Source organism: Pyricularia oryzae, chromosome 3 (assembly GCF_000002495.2).
Source record: "Pyricularia oryzae 70-15 chromosome 3, whole genome shotgun sequence".
Lineage (NCBI taxonomy): Eukaryota > Fungi > Ascomycota > Sordariomycetes > Magnaporthales > Pyriculariaceae > Pyricularia > Pyricularia oryzae.
The window spans coordinates 6,485,375-6,509,244 of NC_017849.1; the positions used below are offsets into that span (position 1 = coordinate 6,485,375).

Genomic DNA, 23,870 nt, shown 5'->3' on the forward strand with positions numbered 1-23,870 from the left:
GCTAACAGGGGATATAGGGGTAAACCCTAGGTGCGGCGTGGTAAATAACCAGTGCTAAAAGCGCTGAATAATAGGTAGAAATGCACTATAATTTTGGTACTGATAAATAATTGGTTGGGGGAGATTTTGCTTTATTTCCCTTACATACTCTCCGACATCGAAGTGGGGGTCCGCACGCCAGAAAAGGTTCCGGTGCCGCGAATGAATTTCCGAAAAACTAATTTGTATGGGTTTTTGAAAAAACACCCTCATTTGCATACAAACCATCTCTGGGTTTGCATTTAAACGTTGACTTGGTGAAATTTTCAACCCGGTACAGGGTAGCTGACTCGCAGGTGCAGGGTGGGTATTAAACCCGGTACAGGGTAGCTAACCCCACTCGCTGACCTTTAAATTGCATTCCTGCATTAACAAAGTAACGGAATTCCACCATTCCCCACTCCACTTCGGCACTAAATAAAATTGGCTATATACAAATAAAAGTGGGCTTATTACATGCAAAATAATGCATATAATTAACAAATTTTAAATAAAAAAACATTTTAAAAATTTGGTAATTTCCGCGAAACAGTTAGATTAATAAAAGCCCACGTTTATATATACGGTGACAGGGAGTGGTTATTTTTTTAACTGCATCCGTAGTAATTATTGTGGCAATACGGATTTCGTTATTATAAATATATACGCATAAATACCACGGTGATAAGCGAAGAAAACCCCTTGCTACCGTACGTTTATGCGTGGCTCGCACCAATATGACAATTCGCTGGGAGTTTCAAATTCCTGAATTTCTTTTTTTACAAAAGCTAGCACCAAAAGCCGGGAACACTAACAAAGCCCATACCAGTAAGCAATTGTATCATGGGCGGGAACATTATTACAAGACTTTAACAGATACAAGCGTCTAATATTATAAATAGAATATATTATACTTATTATTATAAGGTATAACTATTTACTTTGTGAGGGAAGAGAAAGCAAGTTTTTCATTATTATTATTATCTTTCCTTTTTCAAAAATAAGTTGTTTATACTCGATGTCCAGATAACGGTATTCCTCTTTCGTTGTTACCGCATCCTTTTTTTCTCTTTCATTTGGCAGATTTTGTTAATGTTCAAGTCTTTCGTCTCCTTCCCGATTATCCCATTTTTAACAGCTCCCAGTCATTCGATCCTTTTCATATTTATAGACCAAGCTCCCAAGAATTCTTTTTGTATACAAGTTGAAAACATGAAAGTCTTTCTTATTACTTTCTCACTCTTATTTGAAGGCTTATCCGCGCTCCCAACCGTCGTTTATCGGGCAGTTCCTGCCCCCCCCCCCCCCCCCTGAAGAAATCTAGGCAAGCGACGGTTTTATTTGCCGAGGCACAAGGTTTGGGCCAAAGGACAACAGCACTACCTACGACGAGCATGTTACTTGGCCCGAAGATTTAGTTTCTGCAAATAAAGACCTGTGGATATCGACATCGACTACTAAAGATTTCGCAATTTTTTGGGGCCAATTATAGATTCCCCAAAATCCAAAGTTTATCAAATTTCTTTGGCCGGTATCGAGAACAGGGCACTCGATATCGACGAAGAATATAGAATAGATGGCAAACAACATCCTCGCTCGAACGAAGGCGAAATCGCTATAAAAGACAAGATACCTTGGTCAAACATTCAAGGCTGGTATATTATAAGGCCAGGCCGCTCTTGTGGCAGCCGCTACTTTTATAGCTTCCTAGCTAATCGCTTCACCTGAAATATTCGAGCAACCCACCGCTGGTTTATTGACAGTACACTTCAGTTCGGGATAGTAGTTGGTGGCGTGTAGCCAGCAGAAAATGCTTGTTTGTAGTTGCCGAACGTCGTACGGGTGGTCGGCAAAACGTGGATTGGATTGCCTTGGCTGGCCGCTTACTGGGCTGTCGCTGCCTGTCGGGTTTGGCGGGTCGCCGTCACGCTAGCGCGAAGTGCTGGATGGCAGTGCAAAAATTCGAGCTTGGGTGATTCGTGGTGAGTGAGGGGCGTTTATCACGTGCTGGCAGGCCGAGACTCCAGGCAGAGATTTGCCTGTGGAGTTGAATTAATTGTGCAGCCATGGCTGCCTGCAACACTCAAGAGAACAGTAATCCTCCAACCACATGAGATAAGTGCCTAGGTAGCCACCATGACAGGAGTATGACGGTAGGTTTGTTATTTTTAATAAAGCTGAAAGATATATTGCTCCGCATCGCAGCTTCTTTTCCCGATGCATCGCCAAATGCAATGTCAAAAGCCTCCCCATTGGCGGTGGAACAATTGCTTTGTCTTGTTGCGACAAAGTCATTATAATGCGACCAACCGGTTCATTGTCACCAATCAATTTGATTGAACAATAGAATTGCCTGCATCCTCCAACATCAAAGCCCGTCGTACATCTATATCAAGCTTGACTTCAGGCTCCTCTCTGCTTCTGTCTACATCATTCCCCATCGCATCACCCATGAAAACATTACAGCATCGCAGCAATCAGAAATTGCAACAAACTTTAAATCTTGTCTCGAATTCTCGACATCTTAACTTGAAAGCACCTAGCTTCGCCACAAAACAAAATGCATCTCACTCTCGCCTTGGCCGCCTTGTTCGGACAGACCTTGGCGTCCACGCTCACCGACGCACCTCCAGCTACCAACTCATCCGCGCTGGAACGCCGGCACATTGAAATGGTATTTCCACCCCAGAGGAACTTTGACAATCAGGAATGGGGACACTTCAACCCGCTTGCGCCCGATGGCTCCAACTACCCTTGCCGTCCCCGCAAAGGCCTCCAGCTCAAGGTAAAAGGCAGTCCCACCCACTTTACCGCTGGAGTCAAGTTCGAAGTCAAGTTTGCGGGCGAGGAGGGCAAAGGTGCAGTCCACGGTGGCGGCTCTTGCCAGTTCTCACTCTCCAAGGGTCACTCGCCAAAAAAGGACACTAGGTTTTATGTCATCAAATCCATCGAGGGAGGCTGTCCCAAGAGAAATTCGGATGGCAACCTGAAACCTGGCGAGGAGCCCGACAAGTACGAGGTTGAGATTCCACCACAGTTTGAACCTGGTGACTGGGTCTTCGCCTGGACGTGGATCAACCGCATCGGCGGCGAGCCCGAGTACTACATGAACTGCTCGCCCATCAGGATTGTTGCCGGGGCTGAGAAGTCCAGCTTGCAGCGTCGCAGGGAACAGGGCCCGCCCAAGGAAAAAGAGGCTGCTCCCGAGGCGAAGCAGCCCGGTACCAGCGATGCAGAGCCAGGGCCCAAGGGGAAGGAACAGGGTGCATCGGAGAAGGGGAACGCTCCCAAAGAGACCAAGAAGCCCAGCCCCAGCGGGAAAGAGCTTGGCGGCATCGCCCAATACCCTGGCGTCTTTATGGCCAACCTTGGCGAAGTGAGTGGAGGCTGCACCACCACGGCGGCCCTGAGGGCGCAAAAAGCCATCTTGTATCCTCACCCGGGCAACATTGTCGAACGCGGCAACGGCGATGCGGACCCGAAGCTAATCACCCAGCCATGCGACGGCAACCCTCACAACAAGAATAGGTAAGTGGGTAGTCAGTCGACGGGTTTTCTTGGCCTCTTTTATGTGTTTTTGGCCTTTGCGATTGCATCTTTTTAGCGGTTAACAAAATCTGTGGTTTTACGCTATCGTTTCTTTTTTTTTTTTTTTTTTTTTGTTGATATCATGTAAACTTTATATCAATCTGTTTCCATCATGTTTTCCTCTGTTTCTCCCCTGCATTTGTCTAGTTGCCGCTGCTCCTGTGCAATCCCCTGTTTTTGCTCCTGTTGTGTTTTCTCGCAACTGCGACACAGCGCACACGCCCTGAGCCCGCGATGCCCCAGCCCACACCGTTGCCGAATTGCGCCACCTTTAACCGTTTATCATCTACGCCAGAGGCGTTCTATATCCCTGCACATCACCACCACCTTTAGCGACGCCATCAAAGGTCTCAAAAGTTAAGTTACGCGTTACTGCTCGTTTTTATACGCCAAGGGTCCGACAAAGACGCCGCCATTCGGTTCACCAGCGATCGCAGGTCAGCATGGCCCACAACAGTAAGCGAGGGCGGGCAGTGCAGTGCTTGATACAGAACCACAAATTGTTGTGCTCCATCAGCACATGGACGATATCATCGACGCAGATTAGTCGGCAATTCTTCCCGTTGTCAAAAGGCAAGGCAAGAGATAAAAGACGAAACATGCAAGGTAAGTCGCGTGCTATCTATCTTAGCGTTATTGCTGGTATTCCGCAAGTTTTCAGTGTCCTACAGTACTGTTGACTGGTCTCGCATTCGGGTTTGGCATCGTATTCGTGTCAGCAATTGCACTCGAATTCGGGTCAATGTTTTTGATCTCGTACGCATAGAAATCGATTGCCAAAGATTCTTCACGCGAATACGGTTGAAGAGGATATAAGTAATGGTAAAAAGTCAATTCCAAAGTCTACAATAATCATCTTGACAGCCAAGTGACCCGTTTCGTTTGATCCCTTCCACGCGACCTGCCATCCCATCCCCATCTCATCCCGCAAATCTGCACACCAAAATCCAGCATGTCCAAACAACAGTATCAAAGTCTCTCATCAGAGACTCACGTTGCACGCCGCAGCGACATGACGTTCGAGAAAGTCCTACACAAGGGAAGTTCGGCCAACACGGGCGGAATCGGCTCGATGCTTGGTAAGGACCGTGAGGCGTCCAAGGCGGCTATCAACGAATATTTCCAGCATTGGGACGGCAAGACGGCCAAGAATGAGACCAGCGAGGTGCGAGAGGCGAGAAAGGCCGATTATGCAACCTTGACAAGACAGTAAGTGGTGACTTTTTTTGTTGTTGTCAATTGTTGGTAACAGATTGCCATCCAGTCAACGACTTGCGAAACTGACACGACACGACACCGGTGCAGATACTATAACCTCGCAACCGACTTTTATGAGTACGGATGGTGCCAGTCGTTTCACTTTTGCCGCTTCGCCCACGGTGAGACCTTTGCTTCGGCCATAGCAAGACACGAGCATACCCTCGCGCACCGTATCGGCATCAAAAAGGACATGAAGGTTTTGGACGTAGGGTGCGGCGTTGGGGGTCCCGCACGACAAATGGCAAAATTCACAGGGGCCAACATTACAGGCATTACGATCAACGAATACCAAGTCGAGCGTGCCACACGGTATGCTGAGCTTGAGGGACTGAGCCGGCAGCTGCAGTTTGTCCAGGGAGACTTTATGTCGTTGCCCTTTGAGGAGGAGACTTTTGACGCCGTGTACGCCATCGAGGCGACTGTGCACGCCCCGGTGCTGGAGGACGTCTACAGGCAGGTTTACAATGTCCTGAAGCCTGGTGGCGTCTTTGGTCTGTATGAATGGGTTATGACGGACGCATATGACGACAACAACCTCCGGCACAGAGATATTCGGTTGGGTATCGAGCAAGGCGACGGTATTGCTAACATGCAGACAGCCAAGACCGCCGTCGAGGCCATCAAGGCAGCTGGTTTCGAGCTTCTCGAAGTTGAAGATTTGTCTCAAAGCACCGACGGTGGGAATTCGACTCGCGCGCCCTGGTACTGGCCGTTGGATGGGAGCAGCTGGCGATGTGCCAACACCATTGGAGACGTGCTGGGAACATTTCGAATGACACCTGCGGGACGCACAGTAGCGCACGCTATGCTGACCGTTATGGAGGCGGTCGGCCTGGCACCGCCAGGAACCAAAAAAACTGCTGACAGTCTGGCCAGGGCGGCGGATGCGCTGGTTGCTGGAGGAAAGGAGGGATTGTTTACGCCCATGTTTTTGATGGTTGCAAGGAAGCCGTTTGCGGAAGAGTAAAAAGTAAAATAAAAAGAAAAAAAGAGGTTAGCAGACAGGCGAAAGGGGTCATGAGAACAATAGTTAATAAAGACAGCTTTAATGGAATAGGAAATAATTTCGCAGTGGGCCAAAACGGGTATGCAATGCCATTGCGGCTGTCAAACCACGAACGCCCCCATTCGCTCGGATGACGTTTCCAGGGACAGGGGCAAGTTAGAAACAATAGTCAATCGGCGGAGGAGGACCGATATGGCTAGAGTCACTGGACATGACGTTGCCACGCAGATGAACAAAAAAAAAAGAAGAAAGTCTCAACAAAACTGAGACTCACTCGCTCCGCGGGTCACTTTCTCTTCCGGGCAGGTGTGATTTGGCATTTTTTCTGGGGAAAGCAGATGAATATTACGCGCCGCATAAGATCGAAGAGGCCTTAATGTATACGCTTTACGAACCAATCCTAGGCTCACGACTGTTCACTCCACCCTCCAAACAAGAAGAAGGAAAAAGCAGGGATTTCCCCGCGTTTCCAAGCATTTCCTTGGCGAATTTCTTATACTGCCCTCCGCATTGGTGTGTCTTCCCCGGATTCTTACCCCGGACGGCAAGTCAAGTGGGGACTGAATTGACCATGGTTACTGGTTACAATTTCAGGACCAGATCATGGTTGACAGCCGAAGGGGGGGAAGGGCATGGAGGGACATGGCTTGCCCCTCAGTAATGTGATTGCATCGAGTTGACTCCCGCGCCATCCGACTATGTCAGTTTTGGGCATGCCAGAGTAGATACGCTGGGTGTGAGGAAGAAAAGACATGAAAAGAAAGGAGAGAGAAAAGAAGGATAGAGAGAACAGATCCAAGCAATCGCTGACAACTTGGCAAGGACTGGAAAGTGCCAAGTATCCTGCTATTATTTCATAGCCTTTGGACCGATCCCCTCATTTCCCAATCCAACAAGTACGTACGTACGCGCGCGGTATTACTGTGCATAGGGTGACATTCAGGGACAATGAATACGTCCCTGCAGGTCCATCCCCGCAACTTGTTGCTCGGCTTCATGTGATGTCGATGTTTTTTGTTTCTTACTGCCATGGTAAACCGTCGACCCGTCTTGTACATCTCCGCGTTCTCGTCTAAGCAGCAGTGCCGCCGTTACCATTGCAACTCCACATGGTGGTGGAGCATCGGGTGTGCTACGATGGGGGGGGGGGGGGGGGGGGGCAGCAAGACTGCTACGTTGTGACTGAATCATGCGGGAAAAGGTCCGAAAAAAAAAGCTGAAAAAAAATCACCAATGCGATCTGTCTATAAAAGGGCAGCAGAATATCCTGCTTTTTGGGATTGGATTCTTGTAGTCATCATCCTCTCAGACATCATCCAGACAAGCATCCATCCAAACAAGCCCCACAAGCAGAATCCCAAAACCGCAACCATGCAGATCAAGAACGTTCTCATCGCCGCCTTTGCCGCCACGGCCACTGCTCAGGACATCTCCAAGCTGCCCTTCTGCGCTGTACGTCCAGCCCCCTTTGACGATCAATCTCTACATGGATGACATTGACTTACCGAGTAACATCTCTACCCCTGTACAGCTCAGCTGCTTCATCAGCAACTCGGGCGTCAGCGGCTGCGCCAGCGTTCTCGACTTTGCCTGCTCTTGCGCGTAAGTCTTGAAAATGACCCTCGGGGATCAATCAAAGTCGAGCCTCTTTACTGACCCTAAGAATGACAAACAGCTCGGCTCCCTACTTTGCCGCCGTCACCACCTGCGCCACCAACAGCTGCAGCGCCGCCGACCAGGCCACCACCCGCGCCTGGGCTGTCGCCACCTGCCAGTCGGTCGGCGTGCCCCTGCCCAACTAGGAGATTCTCGGTTGAGTGTTAATGGTCATGGATGATGATGATGGATGGGGTCTTTTGATGTAAATATCCACTTGTGAAATGAGAAACAAGTATTTCACATAATCTTTGACACGTGCGTTTGGCGTGCTTGGAACATGACATGATATGTGTTTTTTTTTTCTTTTCTTTGAGGTCTGGTATTGGTATTCACTAAACTCGATTATTATTAAAGGTTCTGTTCATTCAGTCTTATCCCACCAACAGTCATAACTGTCTTTCCTAGAAAGCCTCCCTCCAGAATTTTGACTACCATCTACTCGTCATCCCACATAACCCGCATGGTGACGGGGAAGGGGAACAAGCCACCCCAGTCCTCCCTCATGTAGACATAGAAGCCGCCGGGACGGGGCACCTTCTTCAGCTCTCCCTGGGGTCCCGGCACCCTCCTGACGTTCCTGCGGCGGAACAGGCACCGGAACATCTCGGTGATGGCAATCTGGCTGGCATCCCTGCCCAGGCATGCGTGGGGGCCAACGCCGTAGTGAATGTACTTTTTGGCGGGGCGGCGGGGGTTGACCACCTCTGGGTCGGGGAAGTGTTTGGGGTCACGCGCGGCATCAACCTGGGTCGTATGTTAGCAGATACTCTGTGGTGATGGAGAGCAAAAGAAAAAAAAAAGAAAAAGAAAAAGAAAAAAAAAGGGTGTCCAAACTTACAAAGGATACAAAGACGCGGTCGCCAGCCTTGACTGGCACCTGGCGGCCGTTATCCTCCTTCACCACGTCGTCGACGGCAGCCTCCCTGTACGAACCAAAGGTTCCAGCAAGTCGGATACCTTCCATGGCGTAGCCTAGCAGGAGCGCATCAGTCTCGGGGGTGGACGGCTGGAGGGCAACCATGTGGATCTCGGGAATGTAGTGCATGCCGGCGGGAGACAGGTAGTAGTCGACAGCTTGGGCAAACACCTGAGCCTGGTTGGGGACCATGGCGCCCGAGGTGGGGACGACGTGGCTCCAGGCAATGTCGTAGTCGCTCAGGCCGTGAGCCTTCAATCCCTTGATCATGGTCTTGCCGTAGATGGACAGCGGCTCATCCTTGGCCGGCTTGCCGACAAACATGCCCCTGGACCAGGGGATCTTGTTGATGAGCTTGACGTTGGCCTCGACCAGCTTGGCCAGCTTTTGGCAGACCTCGCGGGTCTTGGTGCGCAGGGGAAACGACTTGGACGGGTCGAGGTCGAAGAAGATGGTGGTGAAGATGGCGGCCAGGATGCCGTACATCTCCTGCTCGGTGAAGACACCGGTCGGGTTCTTGGCCGTCTTGAGGGGAAGGCCAAAGACCTGGCTGGCAAAGTGCACATGCACCATGTTGCCGACGTCCCTGATGATGTCGACGTGGCGGTGCTTGTTGTTGCCCAAGAAGTAGCTCTTGCTGACGAGCAGCTCCTCCATCATGCCGGCGTAAAAGGCCTTGACCGCCTCGGTCCAGCCGTCCTTGTACAGCTGAGCGGCCATGCACTTCCTCTGCTGCGCGTGCAGCGGGTCGTCGCCCGAAAGCATAAACTTGAGACCTCCCTCGCCCATGAGGAACCCGAGGCCCTCGTGCCACGTGACCTTGTATTTTTCCTGCGTCTCGAGGATGTACTCGGCACCACCGTACGACGTGATGTTGACGCGCGGCGGGATGTACTTGGGGGCTTCAAAGTCGAACAGGTCTGCACGGCCCAGGGCTTCCAGGATGCGCTTGTTCTCCGACGGGACCACCATGGGGTAGTGGGCGTAGACCGAGTTCTGCTTGAAGTGGTTGGGGAAGGCCCGGATGAAGAGCTTGTAAAAGACACAACCGTGGTTGACACTGAGATCGTAGTCGACCTCCTTGTAGCCCCAGTTGGTCAGGTTGCGAGGCGTAAAGTCGGTGGTGTAGAACCTGTCTCCACGCACCAGGCACACGGCGTCCGAAAGCACGACACGGCTGATGGTGTAGGTGGGTGCGATTCCGACACCAGGGACCATGGGCTGCTTGTCCTCCTCGGCCACCAAACCAGGGTAGAGCTCGACGTTATCCGGGTGGTCGTAAAGACGACGGAGGGCCTCGGCGACACCAGGATCCGAGTTGATGTCCTCAAAGGTGGAGTACGGCTTGAGGTGGAAATGCTTGCGGAACTCGTTCAGACCGGCGACGTTCCACTTCCTGCCCTGAATGATACCCATGGTCTCGACAACCTTCATGGCCTGAGGCACGTTACGGGCACCGAAAGCGCCGGCGACGTCCTCGACGGCCTCTGAAATGCAGCGCACGAGATCGTCATCGTCAAACTTGCCGTCGGGACCACGCTTGAAGCCGCCAAAGGTGCGCTGACCGGGGTCCGCGGGGGTGTTTTGTTCCATCTTGGCAAAGCCCTTCCACATCTCGTCGGGACGGACCTCGGAGGCCGGCTTGCCAAAGATGTTTTGGAACTGCGCCTCGACAAACTTGCTGTCCTTCTCCGAGATGCACGAGTGCCAACGGTAGCAGAGGTTGAACTCGGCCGAGACGGCGTTGCCCGTGCCCCGCTCGGCTCCGTCAGCGGTACCGACGTGGGCACCAGCATCTTGGCGGGGGTCCAGGGTCCATGTGGTGTCGACACGGTTAAGCTGTGAACACTGTCAGCGAGTGGTGCAAAACAAGGTACAGTACCTACTTAATAGGCCAATGTAGGTTAAAAGTAAAAAAAGGTAAAGGATGGGATGAGGATTTAATCCCAACTCACATTCACAATATTCCGAACGTAATCCACCAGGGTGATGTTGATGTACAGACCCGAGGTCACCAGACGTGCCACCTGGAACAGGTCATTGTCGTACTTTTTCCAGGCAGCCTCCCTGGCCTCCCCCTCGAGCAGGTCACTGGGCTTGTTGAACCTGCCACCCTCGTTGATCAGGGCAAGGTTCTCGGCCACGTGGTTGTGGAAGCGGTTGAACATGATCAAGAGGACGCTGACGCCAGGCGGCATCCCTGCAAGCCTCTTGTCGGCGTAGCAGTCGGGCTTCATCCGACCATCCTTGAAGGTACGAATCGAGTCCTGCATCTCCTGGCTGTTGCCGTAGAGAGGCGCCAGGTCGAGATACGACGACGACTTGTTGGTGTTGATGTCGCGAGGATCGGTCCAAAAGATGTCATGGATGATGATGGTCGCCCAGTACCACAGAATAGATGAGACGTTGTTGGGATGCTTGCGGTACGAGTTTGGCGTGCGTCCCATGATCGAGTCAAAGATCAGCCCAGGGTCTGGCAGCGCACCCGGAGGCGTGACGGTGGGTATGACGGACCGGGCGTAGCGGGAGCCTGCCGCGCCGAGCTGCGGGTTGAAGGGATGCTGCTTGTATGTTAGCCATTTATTTTTGTTTTTTCTTCTTATATTTATTTTCTTGCAGCAGTGGCAGCACACGTACGTTGTAGCTTCCATCAGGCGTGCGGTACGAGTGCTCGGGGCCGAGATAGTTGAGCGGAGGGTGGTCGAGAGACTCCCATAGCTCATTGATCAGCGAGTCGGTGAGCTCGGCACGCTTCTTGGACTCGGTAGGGAGTCTAGCGACGAGCTGCATCACCCGCTCCATCAACATGGTCTTGTCGTCCTTTAGCTTCTCTCCCTTGAGCTTGGACTTGACCATGGCGAGGAGAGTCTTGACATCTGCGGCAAGTTAGGACGCGAGGCACACACACATACACACACCCAAACACACAAACACACAGGTCTGTTCGAAAGAACATTGCATTGCAACACAACTGACCGTAACCACGAATATGCTTGAGGTCCTCCCCGATACCAGTCAATTTCTTCTCGGTGGGATATGTTCCGTCGCCGTGCTGCGTGGGGAGTGGACGCTGGGACATCTCCTTGAGCTTCTTCATGGGGTTCTCCTTGACAGGTTTCGGCTTCTCCCCCACGGGGGGGAGTTGACCCTTTTGCGTGTCAGCCTGGCAGCTGCCATTCCTGGTAGACTGCCCAATGGTTGAGCTCTTGCGGCTCGGTGACTCCTTGGAAGACATGATGATGTGTTGGTCCTTGAACAAGGGAAAGGAAACCATTACCTGGACTCGACTCGCAATGGGAACGCCATCGTGTATTTCATGTCCAGTCAAGTCCAGCCCAGTCCAGTCGAGCCGGACAGCCCCATCCATCACCAAGACCCCGTCGGCGGACGCCCAGCCATGGTTGCGAGTTAATGCAGAGGCGCCCGTCGATCAATACGGTATCTTGTGTGTCTTCCATGTCAAGCCATGTCTTCACTTGGACGTTGCTCCAGCCAATCGACTTGTGCAAGGCAAATTATTTATTCTGATCTTGTCCGAGGCTGTGAGCAAAGACGCCACGGGCATGCATGTTCTGGTTCAGCTTCTTTAACTGGTAGACGCCAGCCAGGACGGGCCGATATGTCTTGACGCAGATTAGCTCCGAGCATGTTTTCTTTTGTTGTTGAGTTTAAGCCACCAGCCCGGGATCCCTATCTGGGTTTCGAGGGCTGACAGACCGCAGGTCCGGCCGTGCGAAACAAATGAAGAAAGCACTTCGCACTCCCCGCCAAGAAAAACAGTACGGGAATTACGTTCTAGCGCCCGGGGTCGACCTGCAAACCCCAGACAATGATTTTCAGGGTGATTTTGGGCGGTTTTAGGTCATGGTAATTACGGACCATCTGCCGGCCGAATTAGCATTCAGTGCACCTTGTCGACTTTTTTTTTCTTTCACATCAAACCTGGAGCGAGGAGGAACGCTCTCGTTGCTCAATATAGAAATCATCCGATGTTTGGAGTTCGGCAGGGGCTTGGAATCAGTTTAAACCTAAAATAAGCCGTTGTTGCTATTCATTGGCGACGATCACCAAGACCTGTGGGTCTAGGTTTGATGAGCAGGAAGGAATTTCTGCTTGTTGTAACCCTGTAGAATTCTAGACTTTACCAAGATGCATAATTCGATTCATTTTTTTGCCGGGTCATCACAGGTTTTAGCTTGTCTGGAATGTCCAGATGTCAAGGTGATCCCGGAAAACCTAGATGGCAACCCCGGTGTGCGGGGATCGTGAAGATCGGGAACACGACAACAAAGGATGTTTGTTGTCGTCAGCTTAATTAGATTAGCAGGGCTAAAACTAGAACCATAGTTAGCCTCGCTATTAATTGGTCTATCAGACCGCCGCCCGCCGCCTCTTCTTTATCCGCCACCTACACTGTTCTCCAAGTCGAGCGTGTTTTTTTCTTCTTGTCCTACTGGCAACTGGCAACTGGGCAGTCAAACAAAAACGAGACTCCAAATGCCTAGCATGTTACTTACCTGGCTGCTGCTGCTTCTCGGCAGCTGCTTGGCGGCCGAGTTCAGGGTTCACGACAAAACCTTCAAGCCCGATTACGTGCTGGTGGCGACGGCGCAAAACATCACCATCAACTGCCAGACGCGGTATTCCATCGTCTTTAATGGCACCTCCCCGGGTCCGCTACTGACATTCCACGAGAACCAGACGACATGGGTGCGCGTATACAACCGGATCAAGGATCAAAACGTCACGGTACACTGGCACGGGCTGTCCCAGCGCACCGCTCCCTTCTCCGACGGCACCCCGTTGGTCAGCCAGTGGCCCGTCGCGCCAGACAACTTTTTCGACTATGAGATCCGACCCGACATTGGCAGCGCGGGTACTTACTTTTACCACAGCCACGTCGAGTTTCAGGCCGTCACGGCCCATGGCGCCTTGATTGTGGAGGATGCTGTCAAGCCCCCGTACGAGTATGACGAGGACGTTGTTGTTGGCCTGGGCGAGTACTACCCAAAGACGGACCGGCAGATTCTCGATGGTCTGCTGGCGAAGCCCTTCAGGTGGTCCGGCGAGCCCGAGGCCATCCTTTTTGCCGGGCGCTCGGGTAACAAGTCCTTCACCGAGGCATCCCACGACTCTTGCAAGCCAGACTTGATCAAAGTCCAGCCCGACAAGACCTACCGCGTGCGCTTCATCGGCGGTACGGCCATGTCTCTGGTCGTCATGGCGTTTGAGGGCCACGACATGACCATCATCGAGGCGGACGGATCCTACACCAAACCGGTCAAGACGGACAGGATGCAGGTCGGGTCGGGCCAGCGGTACAGCATTCTTTTGAGAACCAAATCGGTGCAGGAGGTGGCCAGTACCAACAAGACAAGTTATTGGATCCAGTATGAGACGAGGGGGCGGCCAACCAACGTGACCGGCTGGGCACTGCTGCAGTACGAGATGCCGGGTCAGCCAGAAGCAATGCTGCCCGCAACCCTGCCCTCCAAGCCCGTTGCTACAATTCCCGACGACCCCAGCACTTGGATGGAGTTTACCCTGCAGCCCTTGCAGGACAGTGTGCGTGAGCAATTCCCAAAGCTGTCCGAGGTGACACGGACCATATATATCGACGTTAAGCAAGTGGTGGTCGACGGAGGTGTGGTCAACGGGACCGTCAAGGGTTCCATAGAGTGGGCGTAAGTAGACACTCACCGCTTCTTGTTTTTCTTCTTCTTATTCTTCTTCTCCTTCTCATTCTCCTCTCGGCCGAACCCCTGCATACTAACCTCTTACGGACATCTAGTCAAAACTCCCTGGTCTGGCAAGAAGATAGTCAAGCCGCAAAGAACAGACCTCCCGTACTGGTCGGCATCCTCACAACCGGCATGTCTCCGTCGATAGAAGCCGCACTCGCCAATCAAAATTGGGATCCGACTACACAGACATTCCCAGCGGCCGTGGGAGAAACCCTCGACATTGTCTGGCAGGGAAACTCGGGGGAGCTAGGAGGATGGGACGTCCATCCCATGCACGCTCACGGGACCCACTTTTGGGACCTTGGATCCGGCAACGGTACCTATGATGCCCCGGCCGTCGACGCCAAATATTACGCCGACGGCAACTATGTGCCCGCCGTCAGAGATACCACCATGCTTTACCGCTACGCGGCCAAGGGTGAGAAAAATCATACAGCCGGGTGGCGAGCGTGGCGCGTACGGGTGACCGAGGATGACATCGGTGCCTGGGTTATGCATTGCCATGTCCTGCAGCATATGATGATGGGGATGCAGACAGTGTGGGTTCTGGGCACGGCAGCTGAGATCCTCCAAAAGTTTCCCACCAGCCCATACGTCAATGGCTATCTGACCTTCGGAGGGGACGCATATGGAAACGCGACCTTTGACCCGCTAGTGCTGCAGCACTTTTGATTGGAGCTGGACTGAACTCCGAAGATGTGTACAACAACATTAAGCCATGGTGGCAGAAGCATAATTTAGCGTAGAGAGAATCGGCGAATCAGAGACAATTACCGATGTGGCTTGCACCAGTATGGATGGCGTTGTGATTCAGTTTGCACCGTAGTTGGGCCGTGCCATGGGCCTCGCGGCTGAGACAGGGGATATATTGACTTTTTGTGCACCGTACATATTCCTAGCCAGATTGGGATTTGGGAGAGCGCCGGGGCCCTTGGGGTTCTTGGGTGGACATAGAACAAAGACGACCGCCGCCATATTGCAGAAGCAGAGCAATGTCAGCGAACCATGGGCTTTGAGCACTGGGAACGTCAAAGACGACATCGCAATGGATACTATGCATCTGGCACCCAGCTTTGCTGCCGAGGTCGGTAGCAAGGCTGCAGGTTCGTCTGAAAAGGAGCAAAACGCCAAAGACACCTCGTCAGAGGCCAGGTTTTCTGAGCATTCGCATCAAGCCCAGAATCCCCGCACATCATGTCCACGACCGCACAAGCTGGTGCTGTGCTTCGATGGCACCGGGAACAAGTTTCGAGGTGACGAAAGCGACAGCAACATCCTCAAAATATTCAGGATGCTCGACCGCACAGCTAGAGACCAATGTAAGTGGATGGCCAACAAAACCTGACAAAAACAGATGCATACACTAACAGTCGACAGACCATTACTACCAGCGTAAGCCCAAAAGCTCCCTGCGACTGTATTGCTAAGCTGACCAAAACAGCCGGTATTGGGACTTATGTGGTCTCCAACAACCTGTCGCATGGCTCAATTAGGGCACGCTTCAAGGCCAACATGCAAAAGGCAAAAGACAGCGCCATCGGGTCATCGTTTGACCAGCACGTCGTTGGAGGATACCGCTTTCTGATGCGCTTCTACTCGCCCGGTGATGAGATCTACATCTTTGGTTTCTCACGTGGTGCCTACATCGCCCGGTTCCTTGCCGAGATGCTCGATTATGTCGGCCTGCTTTCACACGGAAATGAGGAGATGGTGGCGTTTGCTTGGCGAGCCTTTGCCCAGTGGCAGTGCCGTCGGGGCGCGGGTGGAGAGGCCGAACGTGATGATGCAGAGCCTTATACGGAGCAACAGGCTCAAATAGATGCCGAGCCGGACGAGAAGAAAAAGGCAAAACTGAGAAAGAACATGAGCAATATCCGGAAAGCCATGGACAAGGACCGCGCCAAGGTGGACGAGCTTTACAGCTTCCTCAAGGGATTCCGCGAAACCTTCTCCCGACCCGTGCGCCGCATCCGCTTCCTCGGTCTGTTTGACACGGTCAACAGCGTCCCACGCTTCGAGACGGCTTGGATGGAGCGTCACGGCTCCAAGTTTCCGTACACGGCTCGCACCTCGGCGAAGGTGATTCGACACGCAGTCAGTATCGACGAAAGGAGGGCCAAGTTCCGCCAGGACTTGATTTACCAAAGTAGGAGTGAGGACGATGGCGACAAGAAGGAGGGCCGACTAGAACAGAAACTGCACCACATGCGAGACAAGTACCGTTGTCACCACAATAAGCTTCGAAATGTCCCAGACCCCAAGACCAGCCTGGATGGCGAGGCCGACCCGCCACGTGGTCGCCCTATTTCGCAGAACCTGGATGAACAAGACAAGAATGAATCGGAGCGTCCCTTGTCGTCTGGTCTTTCTCTAGAGCAGCCAGAACGATACCGCATCCGGAGCCGGAGTCGCTCGCGGTCACTGGCGCCCTCCATGCGGCACCATGATTTTGCCAATATTCCCGATGCATCCGACATCGAGGATGGATTCGATTCCGAAGACGAAACGGACCAGGACATCGACGAGGTGTGGTTTTCAGGCGGGCACGGCGATGTCGGCGGCGGTTGGAGCGTGCGGCCTGGCGAGGGCAACGCTAGCCACGTCCCGCTGGCCTGGATGGTGCGCGAGGCGATGCGCGCGGGCCTCTCCTTTGACATGGACAAGGTTGTGTCGATGGGTTGCGCTGGCTCCAACTGCCAGAAACCACCGCAGCGTGTACCCAACATCCGGGTCAATAGCATCCCGCAGTCCAGCATCACGCTGACCGACACCGAAACGGCCGTCGGTCACGGCGAACACCACATTGCCCCGATTCATGACTCGCTTGCATTCAACGGTGGCCTCACGCACATGGCCACCCTGTCTTGGCGCTTGATGGAGTGGCTCCCCTTTCGCCGCATGGATCTGCAGCCAGATGGTAGCTGGCAGCCAATCCGATGGCCTCTGCCACGTGGCGAGACCCGAGACATGCCTGCCGATGCCAGGATCCACGGTAGTGTCATCAAGAGGATGCAGGCCGACGAGAATTATCGCCCGGGCAACCTCATCGTGGGTGGTGGCGGAAGAGGTTTGCGAACAGCACCCAAAGAATACGGAATGGGCGAGTGGGTATGTGTTGGTGATGAGGGCGATGAGATTGGTGAGGTTTGGGTGAAGAAGCTGGCCTAATGCGGGGTGGGTGGGGTCAGTAGCGGTTGGCTGCAATAGGGTTTGGCCCTGCCGTCCGGGGGCCTTGCCTGCTGATGAGTTGGCGGGACAACCCCAGAGATTGACCAACAATTAATTAATCCATAATTATTAACAAGCATTCCTTGGTTTAATTTTTATATAATAAAATACAGGCTTGTGGCAGCCTGTTGCCTTTGACTGACGGCATTGTCCAAGGGCAATGGAATTTTATACCACAGTAACCAAAGCCCAGCAGCAGCCGAATAACTCAAATGGCACACCTGAATAGGTAAGCATCTCAAACAAGTAAACATGCCAGACAGCTTTTTCTCCTGCTGTCGATCCTTCGTAATGCAACGCCCAAAGTACACAAAAACAAAGGAAACGCTCCGATGTGACAAAGAAAATCACTGTCTCCCCCTCTCCCTCTCTTTTGCTCTTTGCAGATCCCTGTCTGTCGTCCGCTGATGCGCCTGGAGCTCGCGGATCCGCTCTCTGGCTGCGCTCCGGTCCTGTACTCGCCCCTCGCGCTCCGTCTTGAGTTTGTTCTCCATCTCCCTAAGTCGGAGAATCCACTTGGGGTCTGTGTCCGATACGTGGGCCGTTTCTGGCCGGGCAACCTCCCTGCCGTTGCCGTCCTTATCAAATGCAACGTCGCCAGCTGTCACCGGCCGCCGCGCCATACTGCTATTACGCAAGGCGCGATCCCGGCTCCCACCTCTGGGGCCCGTCGGTATGCTGGGTGAAGGACTGTGCCCTTCGACGTTGTCGCTGCTCCTAGACGCGCGCTGTCGTACCTCACTGGCCGTGCGCAAGGTCGTGTTTTCCACCTTGAGTTGACGGTACGCATCTTCTAGCCTGATTAGTCGGGATTGCATCTCCCGTTCCGAGACCGACATACCAATGGTACCCGCCGCGATGCCACTCCGCACCGCCGCCTCCAGCTTGTCGAGCTTTTTGGTACGCTGCTCTAGCGTCGTCTCGAGCGAGTGATACTCTTTCCAGATCTGCTTCTCCACGTCTTTGACGCGATTTTGGAAGCCGCCCACCAGCGTCTCGATGGTCTTGACCGCGCCCAGGAGGTTCTTGCTAAATCCAGGAAGCATAGTAGCCACTGCCTCCAGGCTAGGCAAGGCCCGCCCGTTGATGAGACTGTTGTCGTGTGCCCAGTCGCTGCCGCATAGGGCTGAGAGGCGGGTCCAGAGCACGAGCAGCAAGTTGTTGCGCTCGTTGAGCTGCTCCTTAAGCGTGCGCTCAAGCTGTGCAATCTTGCGGCCGTCCTGGGCCTTGGTGGACTCGAGCTCCGAAATGCGTTGTTCCTGACTGCTGTTGGTACGTGTAATGTGCTGGTGGGTCTTTTGGAACGTCTCAAACTGGTGTTTGGACACCCGGTGTGCCTGTCGCTCCTTTTCCAGCATGTCGGCGAGCTTGCGGGCTTCGAGGCCGTGCGACTCGAGGAGGGCGTCGCGTTGCTTGAGCAGACGGTCCTTGTCCACGAGGGCCGCCTTGGTGGTGCTGAGCTCCTGTACTGTCTCTTCGAGCTCGCGTTGGAGTTTCGCGATGGACTACTTCTGTTAGCAAAGGATCCTTGATGTGATGATTTGAGATGTCATGTTGGAACTTACCTTGAGTAGGCTAGACCTAGTCCCGTTAAGGTCTCCCAGTGCCTCGCGCAGATTGTTCTCCAGCTCCATGAGCCTCTCCTTCCACTCAGTGGCTTCTCTCTCTCTGTTGTTGAGGCTCTTTCGTAGTCTCTTGGCCTCGTCCTTGGCCGTCGATGCCTCCCTGTTGAGTTGATTGACAAATTGCTGTACTTCTTCCTTTTCGGCAGCCGCCACGAGTTCGCGCTGTCTCCGCTCCGTGGCGAGACGCTGGTCAAGCTCCTTGACACGTTCATGCGCCTCTTTCAGGGACTGCTCAGCGGTGGCTATCTGCGCCTCGAGGTCTCCGATGCGGATCTTGTCTTGTTCCTGCTCCTCGCGCAGGAAGGCAATTTCATCCTGGCCAGACTCCTGCTGTACACTGAGCCTTTGTGCCTTTTCATTGGACTCCACAAGCTTGGCCTCAAGGTCTTCTGACTCCTTATTGGCCTCCGCAAGCTGGTCTTCCAGGCTGGCAATCATCTTCATCTTTTTCTCTTGTTCGTCCTCTAGCCCAACCAAGCTTTCGCTCAGCTTGCGCATCTCGTCCTGCAAGGCATTGAAGTTCTCCGTCCGGTCGGACAGTTCTATCTGCAGCCTCTGGAGCTCGTCGTTTCTAACCTCCAACTCTTGATCGAGAGCATCAAGCTCCTCTTGTGCCTCTTTTCGCAAAGCCTCAAACTCGGCCTGCAGAGCGTCATTCTCCTGCAAAGCCTCGTCTCGTTCTGTTTGCAACACCACCAGGTCGTTCATTGCAGTGTCCAGGTCATCCTGCAAACCCAGGGCAACCTCTTCAGCCTGTCGCTTCCCCTCGGCGGCTGCTTCAAAGTCTTCTGTGCAGCTGTTAAGTTCTGTCTGCAGGTCTGAATTGTTGAGCTTCAACTCGTTAATCTTGTCACGCAGCTCGGCCATCTTGTTCTCTAACTCTTCTCGTTCTGCTTCATCAATTCCAGACACGGCTCTGGTCCCAGCACTAACTCTGGACGCGGACCTGTCTCTTCCTGCACGTGAAGCAGATCGATCGAGCAGGCTGTCGATGGTCGACGGTGCTGGTCCGCCACGACGAGATGCCAGCTTGAGATCTTCAATCTCTTGATAGAGTCGCTCCTTCTCGCGATTTCGTGAAGTCAACATGGAAGTCTGAGCGCCAACCTCCCTCCGAAGCTCGGCGTTCTCGTGGCGCAGTGCCTCGCCTTCGCGTCGCAGCTCCTCGACAAGAGTGCTAGCCACACTGACAAGGCCGTTTGAGCTCTCCGCCTCTCCAGAGAAGGCCGACATGGGCCTGCTGGGCGACGTGGCGCGAGGGGCCTTGGTGATGTTGTAGATGTTGGTAGTGTGATGCATCCTCCCAGATCCCGAGGTGCCGTGACCCACGACATTGGTGGTGACTTGCTGCTTGAGCTGGAAAACTTCGTCCCTAAGCTTGCGATTCTCCTCGTCCGCTTGCTCTCGTCGGGCCGTTTCCTGCTCAAACAAGTCCTTCCATACGTCGGCCTCCTCCTGTCTCCCCAGGCTGTCACCCACATGCTTCTCACCTGCATTCTGCAGCGTCCGCACGTGCTCGGCCATCCGCCTCTTCTCTGCCTCGGTCGACAAGTTCTCGTCTCGTAGCCTGTCGATCTCGGTCTCATACTCCTCAATGCGCTCGCGCAAGTAGACCAGCTCTTCTTCCCTCTCTTGCGCTTCCTGGTCTGCCGCCGACGCCTGCTCACTGGACGCACCACTCCTGGCGGTGCTGGGCCGGTCATCCTCTTCCTTTAGCTGCTTCTCGAGCTCCTTGACTCGCCGTCGCAGCACCTTGTTGTCGCGCTGCAGGACGGCTAGTCCCGTCTTCAACTCTACATTCTCCGAGATCATCTCCTTAACACCCTCTTCCGAAAGCTTGTCCAAACGATCGTTGAGGAACATGACCTTGAGCTTCAGATCAAAGTTCTCTTTCGACAGCCGTTCGATGGTACTGCTCTGCTCCTTGAGAGTCAGCGTCCGCTTGGGCGTCACACCACTTGATGTCATTTCCGATTGGCGCCTTGGTGTCTGCAGCCCGCCTTTACTCTTGTACTCGCGCGCCAGCGACTCTGGAACGTGGACATTCATGACCCGACGGGCAATGACGGTGTCTGTTGGCGCGAGCGACCCCTTGGCCTTTGGGGTCCGCATGGGATCACGACCAAAGCTGTTGACATCATGCTCGTCAAGCGTTTCCAGTTGATCCATAGCACGGCCTGCAGGCTCGTCATCCAGACCAGAGGCCATGCTTCCAAGGCTGATAGTTCTGGACATGTTGCTGTATCCCCGGGAAGGCCCAGCGGCCGGCAAAGCCCCTCCAGACTGAAGCGCATAGTCAGTGCCGAGGCCGACCGTCACGTCACTATCGCGGTCGTCCGCAGAACTGTTATTGGTTGCAGATGAGGAGACGCTAGACCGTTGGCTGGCGTTTCGGCTCCACAGATATTTGGGTCTACCGGAACGGAGTGCATTGCCAGGTGTGCTGCCAGCATCCACAAAGTACGGCTTTTCCTTGGGGCGCTCAGAAAGCACCGACGAATCACCCTCGCCTCCATTGTCGTCATTGTTCCGTAGCCCGTCCGACATACCGCTGTTGTCTGTTGAAAAGCTGTCGTCCGGGTGGCCGACCCCTTCACTCTTCCCGTTGCTGGCTCTGGATATAGCTCGCGATATCGTGCGGGCGGCAGCGGCAGCCGTGGGTGATGATGAGAAGGCTTCGAGCGAGGCTGTAGTGGCGCTTGTGGTGCTTGCGTCAAGCGCATTTTGTACGTTCAAGAGCGAGTCGTCCTGGCTAGGGTCTTCGACAGTCGGTTGTTTCGACGCATTCTTGCTGGGATCCGGGGTGGGTGGGCTCGATTTTGGTTTCCCATCAGATTGTGTTTGCGGTTTCGAGGATGCAGTGGGCTCTCCGGCGGTGGTGGATGCGGACTTTTTCGGAGAGTCAAAAACAAATGTGTCGTCCTCCGCTGCAGCACCTCGGGCGACTATCGTGGGTATTGGCGATATGGGTGGGACGAAGCTTGAGTCGAGGTCTTGTAGGTGTTCGCGGACGGCCTGTTCAGCGAGCGAGTCGGAGTGCCGGTCGTCCAGGATGCTTTGGCCGTCAGCCATGCTGCTGTCGAAGGAGCTGTCGGGTGCGGAATTGGATGGTTTCAATGGTGGTATGTTTTCAAGCTTGAGCGACACGGGCGGAGGCCCTGTGGGAGTATAAGACTCTCGAGTGCCTTCGTTTTCAACAGCGCGCAGAACCAGGGGTGAAGGTTTGGGCGAAGTCCGTGAGGGATCGAGCTGGTGCTGCTTCTGCGGAGCACTCGACTCCCCGTCTTCCATCATCAGAAGTCTTTAGCTAGTTGAGCGACGTGGTCATGCATTTGCTCAAGTGAGTCGAGTCGAGTCCAGTCCCTACGGTCGCAACGTAAAGGAGATTTGCCGATCGGCTACCAGGCGCCAGAATATTCTGGGTCGTGTGGAGGGATTAGAGACAAAATACGGACGGGATGGTGTGTATTGATTGCCGTCGCGCCGAAAAGTCAAGGCCCTCCACTCCACTGGTTGCGCGGGTGCAACGTCCTGTGAGTGGTCCAAAGAAGTTCAGAGCCACGCGGGACAAATGACGCGCTCGGACCCTTGCCCTTCTCCCCTTACGGGTCGCGCTGTTGCTCTGGGGGCGCAACCCACTGAATGCCCCTCATGTTAGTGCCTTGCAGCGAATGGAATCCTGAACGCCAGCCGGTCCACATCTTACGATTAAACAGTAACGGCTCGGCTCCGATCCCTGCTGTTTCAGTTGACTTCTTTTTTCTTCTAATTACGCTTCAAAGGACGAGCGGGATGCCCTAAGAAGCAAACAATTGGTATTTTGTCTTGAAAAGATTGGTAGAAGATGGAGAACCCCCAAAGTGAGCTGAGCTCAAGGATTGGAAAGCTTCTGGCGTAGCATCCTAGGTAGATGCCAACCCGTCGAGCATCACTGAAAAGCTTTCTGGCACAGCATCCTGGCAGAAATGCATGGATGTGATTAATCCGGATGCCAGCCCGTCGAGCATCATTGGACAGCGATAAGATGTTTTAGATAGGGACATTACCCTCCAAGCCGAGCTACTGGGGTGGCTGATGATCTTCCCGCCAGTGTTTGACAGGCACCCAGTTGAGTTGATTGACAGACACCGCCAACCCAACCAATCCTCAATTGGGTTCCGTACAGGCTTCTTCCATTCGTATCCGTCTTTTCAGCAGAGGCTTTGATACGCCGTCGCGTTAGCTTGGGCAGCGAATTGTTCGCGAAAACCAGCTAGATTAGCCCTCGGAAAGGCCTAGGTTACCTCGGTGAGTATCCAATTGCCGAAGTAAATAGCCATTACCCCTTTTCTTCCACGGTCGGACCAAACCAATTGGGACTGGACTGCCTAGGTAGTTTAATCACGTGTGTCGAAAGGGTTCAAAGGCAACTCTTGTGGACGGCTGCGTAATCGGCGTGCCAACTCTGCCGAGATGTTGCTTAACCTACTCCATCCCGACATTTAGGTATTTACAAGCTATGCCCAGTCCTTGGCATCAGGGCAGCGTGGGTCTTGGAGCCCAAGTGGAGGCGAGTTTCTAGATCAGAACTATAGATCATTGCGCATTTGACAGTTTGACTTTCTTTATCCTATTTCTCCAAGCTTGCTGTCTCTTTGGCCAAAGGAGATTTTGCGTCCGGTTTTCATGAGGCTGTGCATCCAATGGAATACTAGTTCGTTCATCCTCAAGGTGCCTTGACCACTTGTACAGGATCCTCAAAATGACGTAGTTTGACTGTGCCTCCCCACGTTTCGGATGCCGCCAGCAGGGTCCGCGCCAGTCAGGCTCAGCACAGCAAGAAATAT

At 53.4% G+C, this 23,870-nt stretch overlaps 6 protein-coding genes across 6 annotated transcripts; 4 read left to right on the forward strand and 2 right to left on the reverse strand.

Moving 5' to 3' along the window:
* Window positions 1–2,578: 2,578 nt before the first annotated feature.
* MGG_15266 (uncharacterized protein) lies at window positions 2,579–3,550 on the forward strand (the record flags this gene model as incomplete). Its single annotated transcript, XM_003713184.1, has 1 exon — window positions 2,579–3,550. The coding sequence occupies one exon, from the start codon at window positions 2,579–2,581 to the stop codon at window positions 3,548–3,550; it is 972 nt and encodes a 323-aa protein (XP_003713232.1).
* Window positions 3,551–3,656: 106 nt separating this feature from the next.
* MGG_10860 (sterol 24-C-methyltransferase) lies at window positions 3,657–5,942 on the forward strand. Its single transcript, XM_003713185.1, has 3 exons — window positions 3,657–4,212; window positions 4,326–4,815; window positions 4,912–5,942. The coding sequence occupies exons 2-3, from the start codon at window positions 4,559–4,561 to the stop codon at window positions 5,831–5,833; spliced, it is 1,179 nt and encodes a 392-aa protein (XP_003713233.1). The 5' UTR covers window positions 3,657–4,212; window positions 4,326–4,558; the 3' UTR covers window positions 5,834–5,942.
* Window positions 5,943–7,106: 1,164 nt separating this feature from the next.
* MGG_15267 (uncharacterized protein) lies at window positions 7,107–7,789 on the forward strand. The gene is made up of 3 exons (XM_003713186.1): window positions 7,107–7,324; window positions 7,404–7,474; window positions 7,548–7,789. The coding sequence occupies exons 1-3, from the start codon at window positions 7,244–7,246 to the stop codon at window positions 7,672–7,674; spliced, it is 279 nt and encodes a 92-aa protein (XP_003713234.1). The 5' UTR covers window positions 7,107–7,243; the 3' UTR covers window positions 7,675–7,789.
* A 24-nt stretch (window positions 7,790–7,813) lies between these two features.
* On the reverse strand, window positions 7,814–17,298 carry MGG_10859 (heme peroxidase). Its single transcript, XM_003713187.1, has 6 exons — window positions 12,965–17,298; window positions 11,424–12,782; window positions 11,085–11,323; window positions 10,403–11,008; window positions 8,370–10,286; window positions 7,814–8,275 (listed from the first exon to the last, which is right to left on the reverse strand). The coding sequence occupies exons 2-6, from the start codon at window positions 11,812–11,814 to the stop codon at window positions 7,967–7,969; spliced, it is 3,462 nt and encodes a 1,153-aa protein (XP_003713235.1). The 5' UTR covers window positions 11,815–12,782; window positions 12,965–17,298; the 3' UTR covers window positions 7,814–7,966.
* Window positions 12,559–15,030, forward strand: MGG_14307 (L-ascorbate oxidase). Its single transcript, XM_003713188.1, has 2 exons — window positions 12,559–14,131; window positions 14,239–15,030. The coding sequence occupies exons 1-2, from the start codon at window positions 12,945–12,947 to the stop codon at window positions 14,861–14,863; spliced, it is 1,812 nt and encodes a 603-aa protein (XP_003713236.1). The 5' UTR covers window positions 12,559–12,944; the 3' UTR covers window positions 14,864–15,030.
* A 142-nt stretch (window positions 17,299–17,440) lies between the features above and the next one.
* Window positions 17,441–22,638, reverse strand: MGG_10857 (anucleate primary sterigmata protein B). The gene is made up of 2 exons (XM_003713189.1): window positions 18,985–22,638; window positions 17,441–18,924 (listed from the first exon to the last, which is right to left on the reverse strand). Exons 1-2 carry the CDS (start codon window positions 22,336–22,338, stop codon window positions 17,767–17,769), a joined length of 4,512 nt encoding a protein of 1,503 aa, XP_003713237.1. The 5' UTR covers window positions 22,339–22,638; the 3' UTR covers window positions 17,441–17,766.
* Window positions 22,639–23,870: the final 1,232 nt, after the last annotated feature.

Excerpts from the sequence above, each read along its gene's own strand:
- MGG_10859 (XM_003713187.1), bottom strand. The coding sequence starts at position 11,814 with ATGGATGGGGCTGTCCGGCTCGACTGGACTGGGCTGGACTTGACTGGA. Across the intron at positions 11,324-11,423 it reads CAAGCATATTCGTGGTTACG|ATGTCAAGACTCTCCTCGCC; the intron begins GTCAGTTGTGTT and ends AACTTGCCGCAG. Across the intron at positions 11,009-11,084 it reads CGCCTGATGGAAGCTACAAC|CATCCCTTCAACCCGCAGCT; the intron begins GTACGTGTGCTG and ends ACATACAAGCAG.
- MGG_15267 (XM_003713186.1), top strand. The coding sequence starts at position 7,244 with ATGCAGATCAAGAACGTTCTCATCGCCGCCTTTGCCGCCACGGCCACT. Across the intron at positions 7,325-7,403 it reads CCAAGCTGCCCTTCTGCGCT|CTCAGCTGCTTCATCAGCAA; the intron begins GTACGTCCAGCC and ends ACCCCTGTACAG. Across the intron at positions 7,475-7,547 it reads GACTTTGCCTGCTCTTGCGC|CTCGGCTCCCTACTTTGCCG; the intron begins GTAAGTCTTGAA and ends AATGACAAACAG.
- MGG_14307 (XM_003713188.1), top strand. The coding sequence starts at position 12,945 with ATGCCTAGCATGTTACTTACCTGGCTGCTGCTGCTTCTCGGCAGCTGC. Across the intron at positions 14,132-14,238 it reads AAGGGTTCCATAGAGTGGGC|TCAAAACTCCCTGGTCTGGC; the intron begins GTAAGTAGACAC and ends ACGGACATCTAG.
- MGG_10857 (XM_003713189.1), bottom strand. The coding sequence starts at position 22,338 with ATGATGGAAGACGGGGAGTCGAGTGCTCCGCAGAAGCAGCACCAGCTC. Across the intron at positions 18,925-18,984 it reads CTAGGTCTAGCCTACTCAAG|TCCATCGCGAAACTCCAACG; the intron begins GTAAGTTCCAAC and ends TAACAGAAGTAG.
- MGG_10860 (XM_003713185.1), top strand. The coding sequence starts at position 4,559 with ATGTCCAAACAACAGTATCAAAGTCTCTCATCAGAGACTCACGTTGCA. Across the intron at positions 4,816-4,911 it reads TATGCAACCTTGACAAGACA|ATACTATAACCTCGCAACCG; the intron begins GTAAGTGGTGAC and ends ACACCGGTGCAG.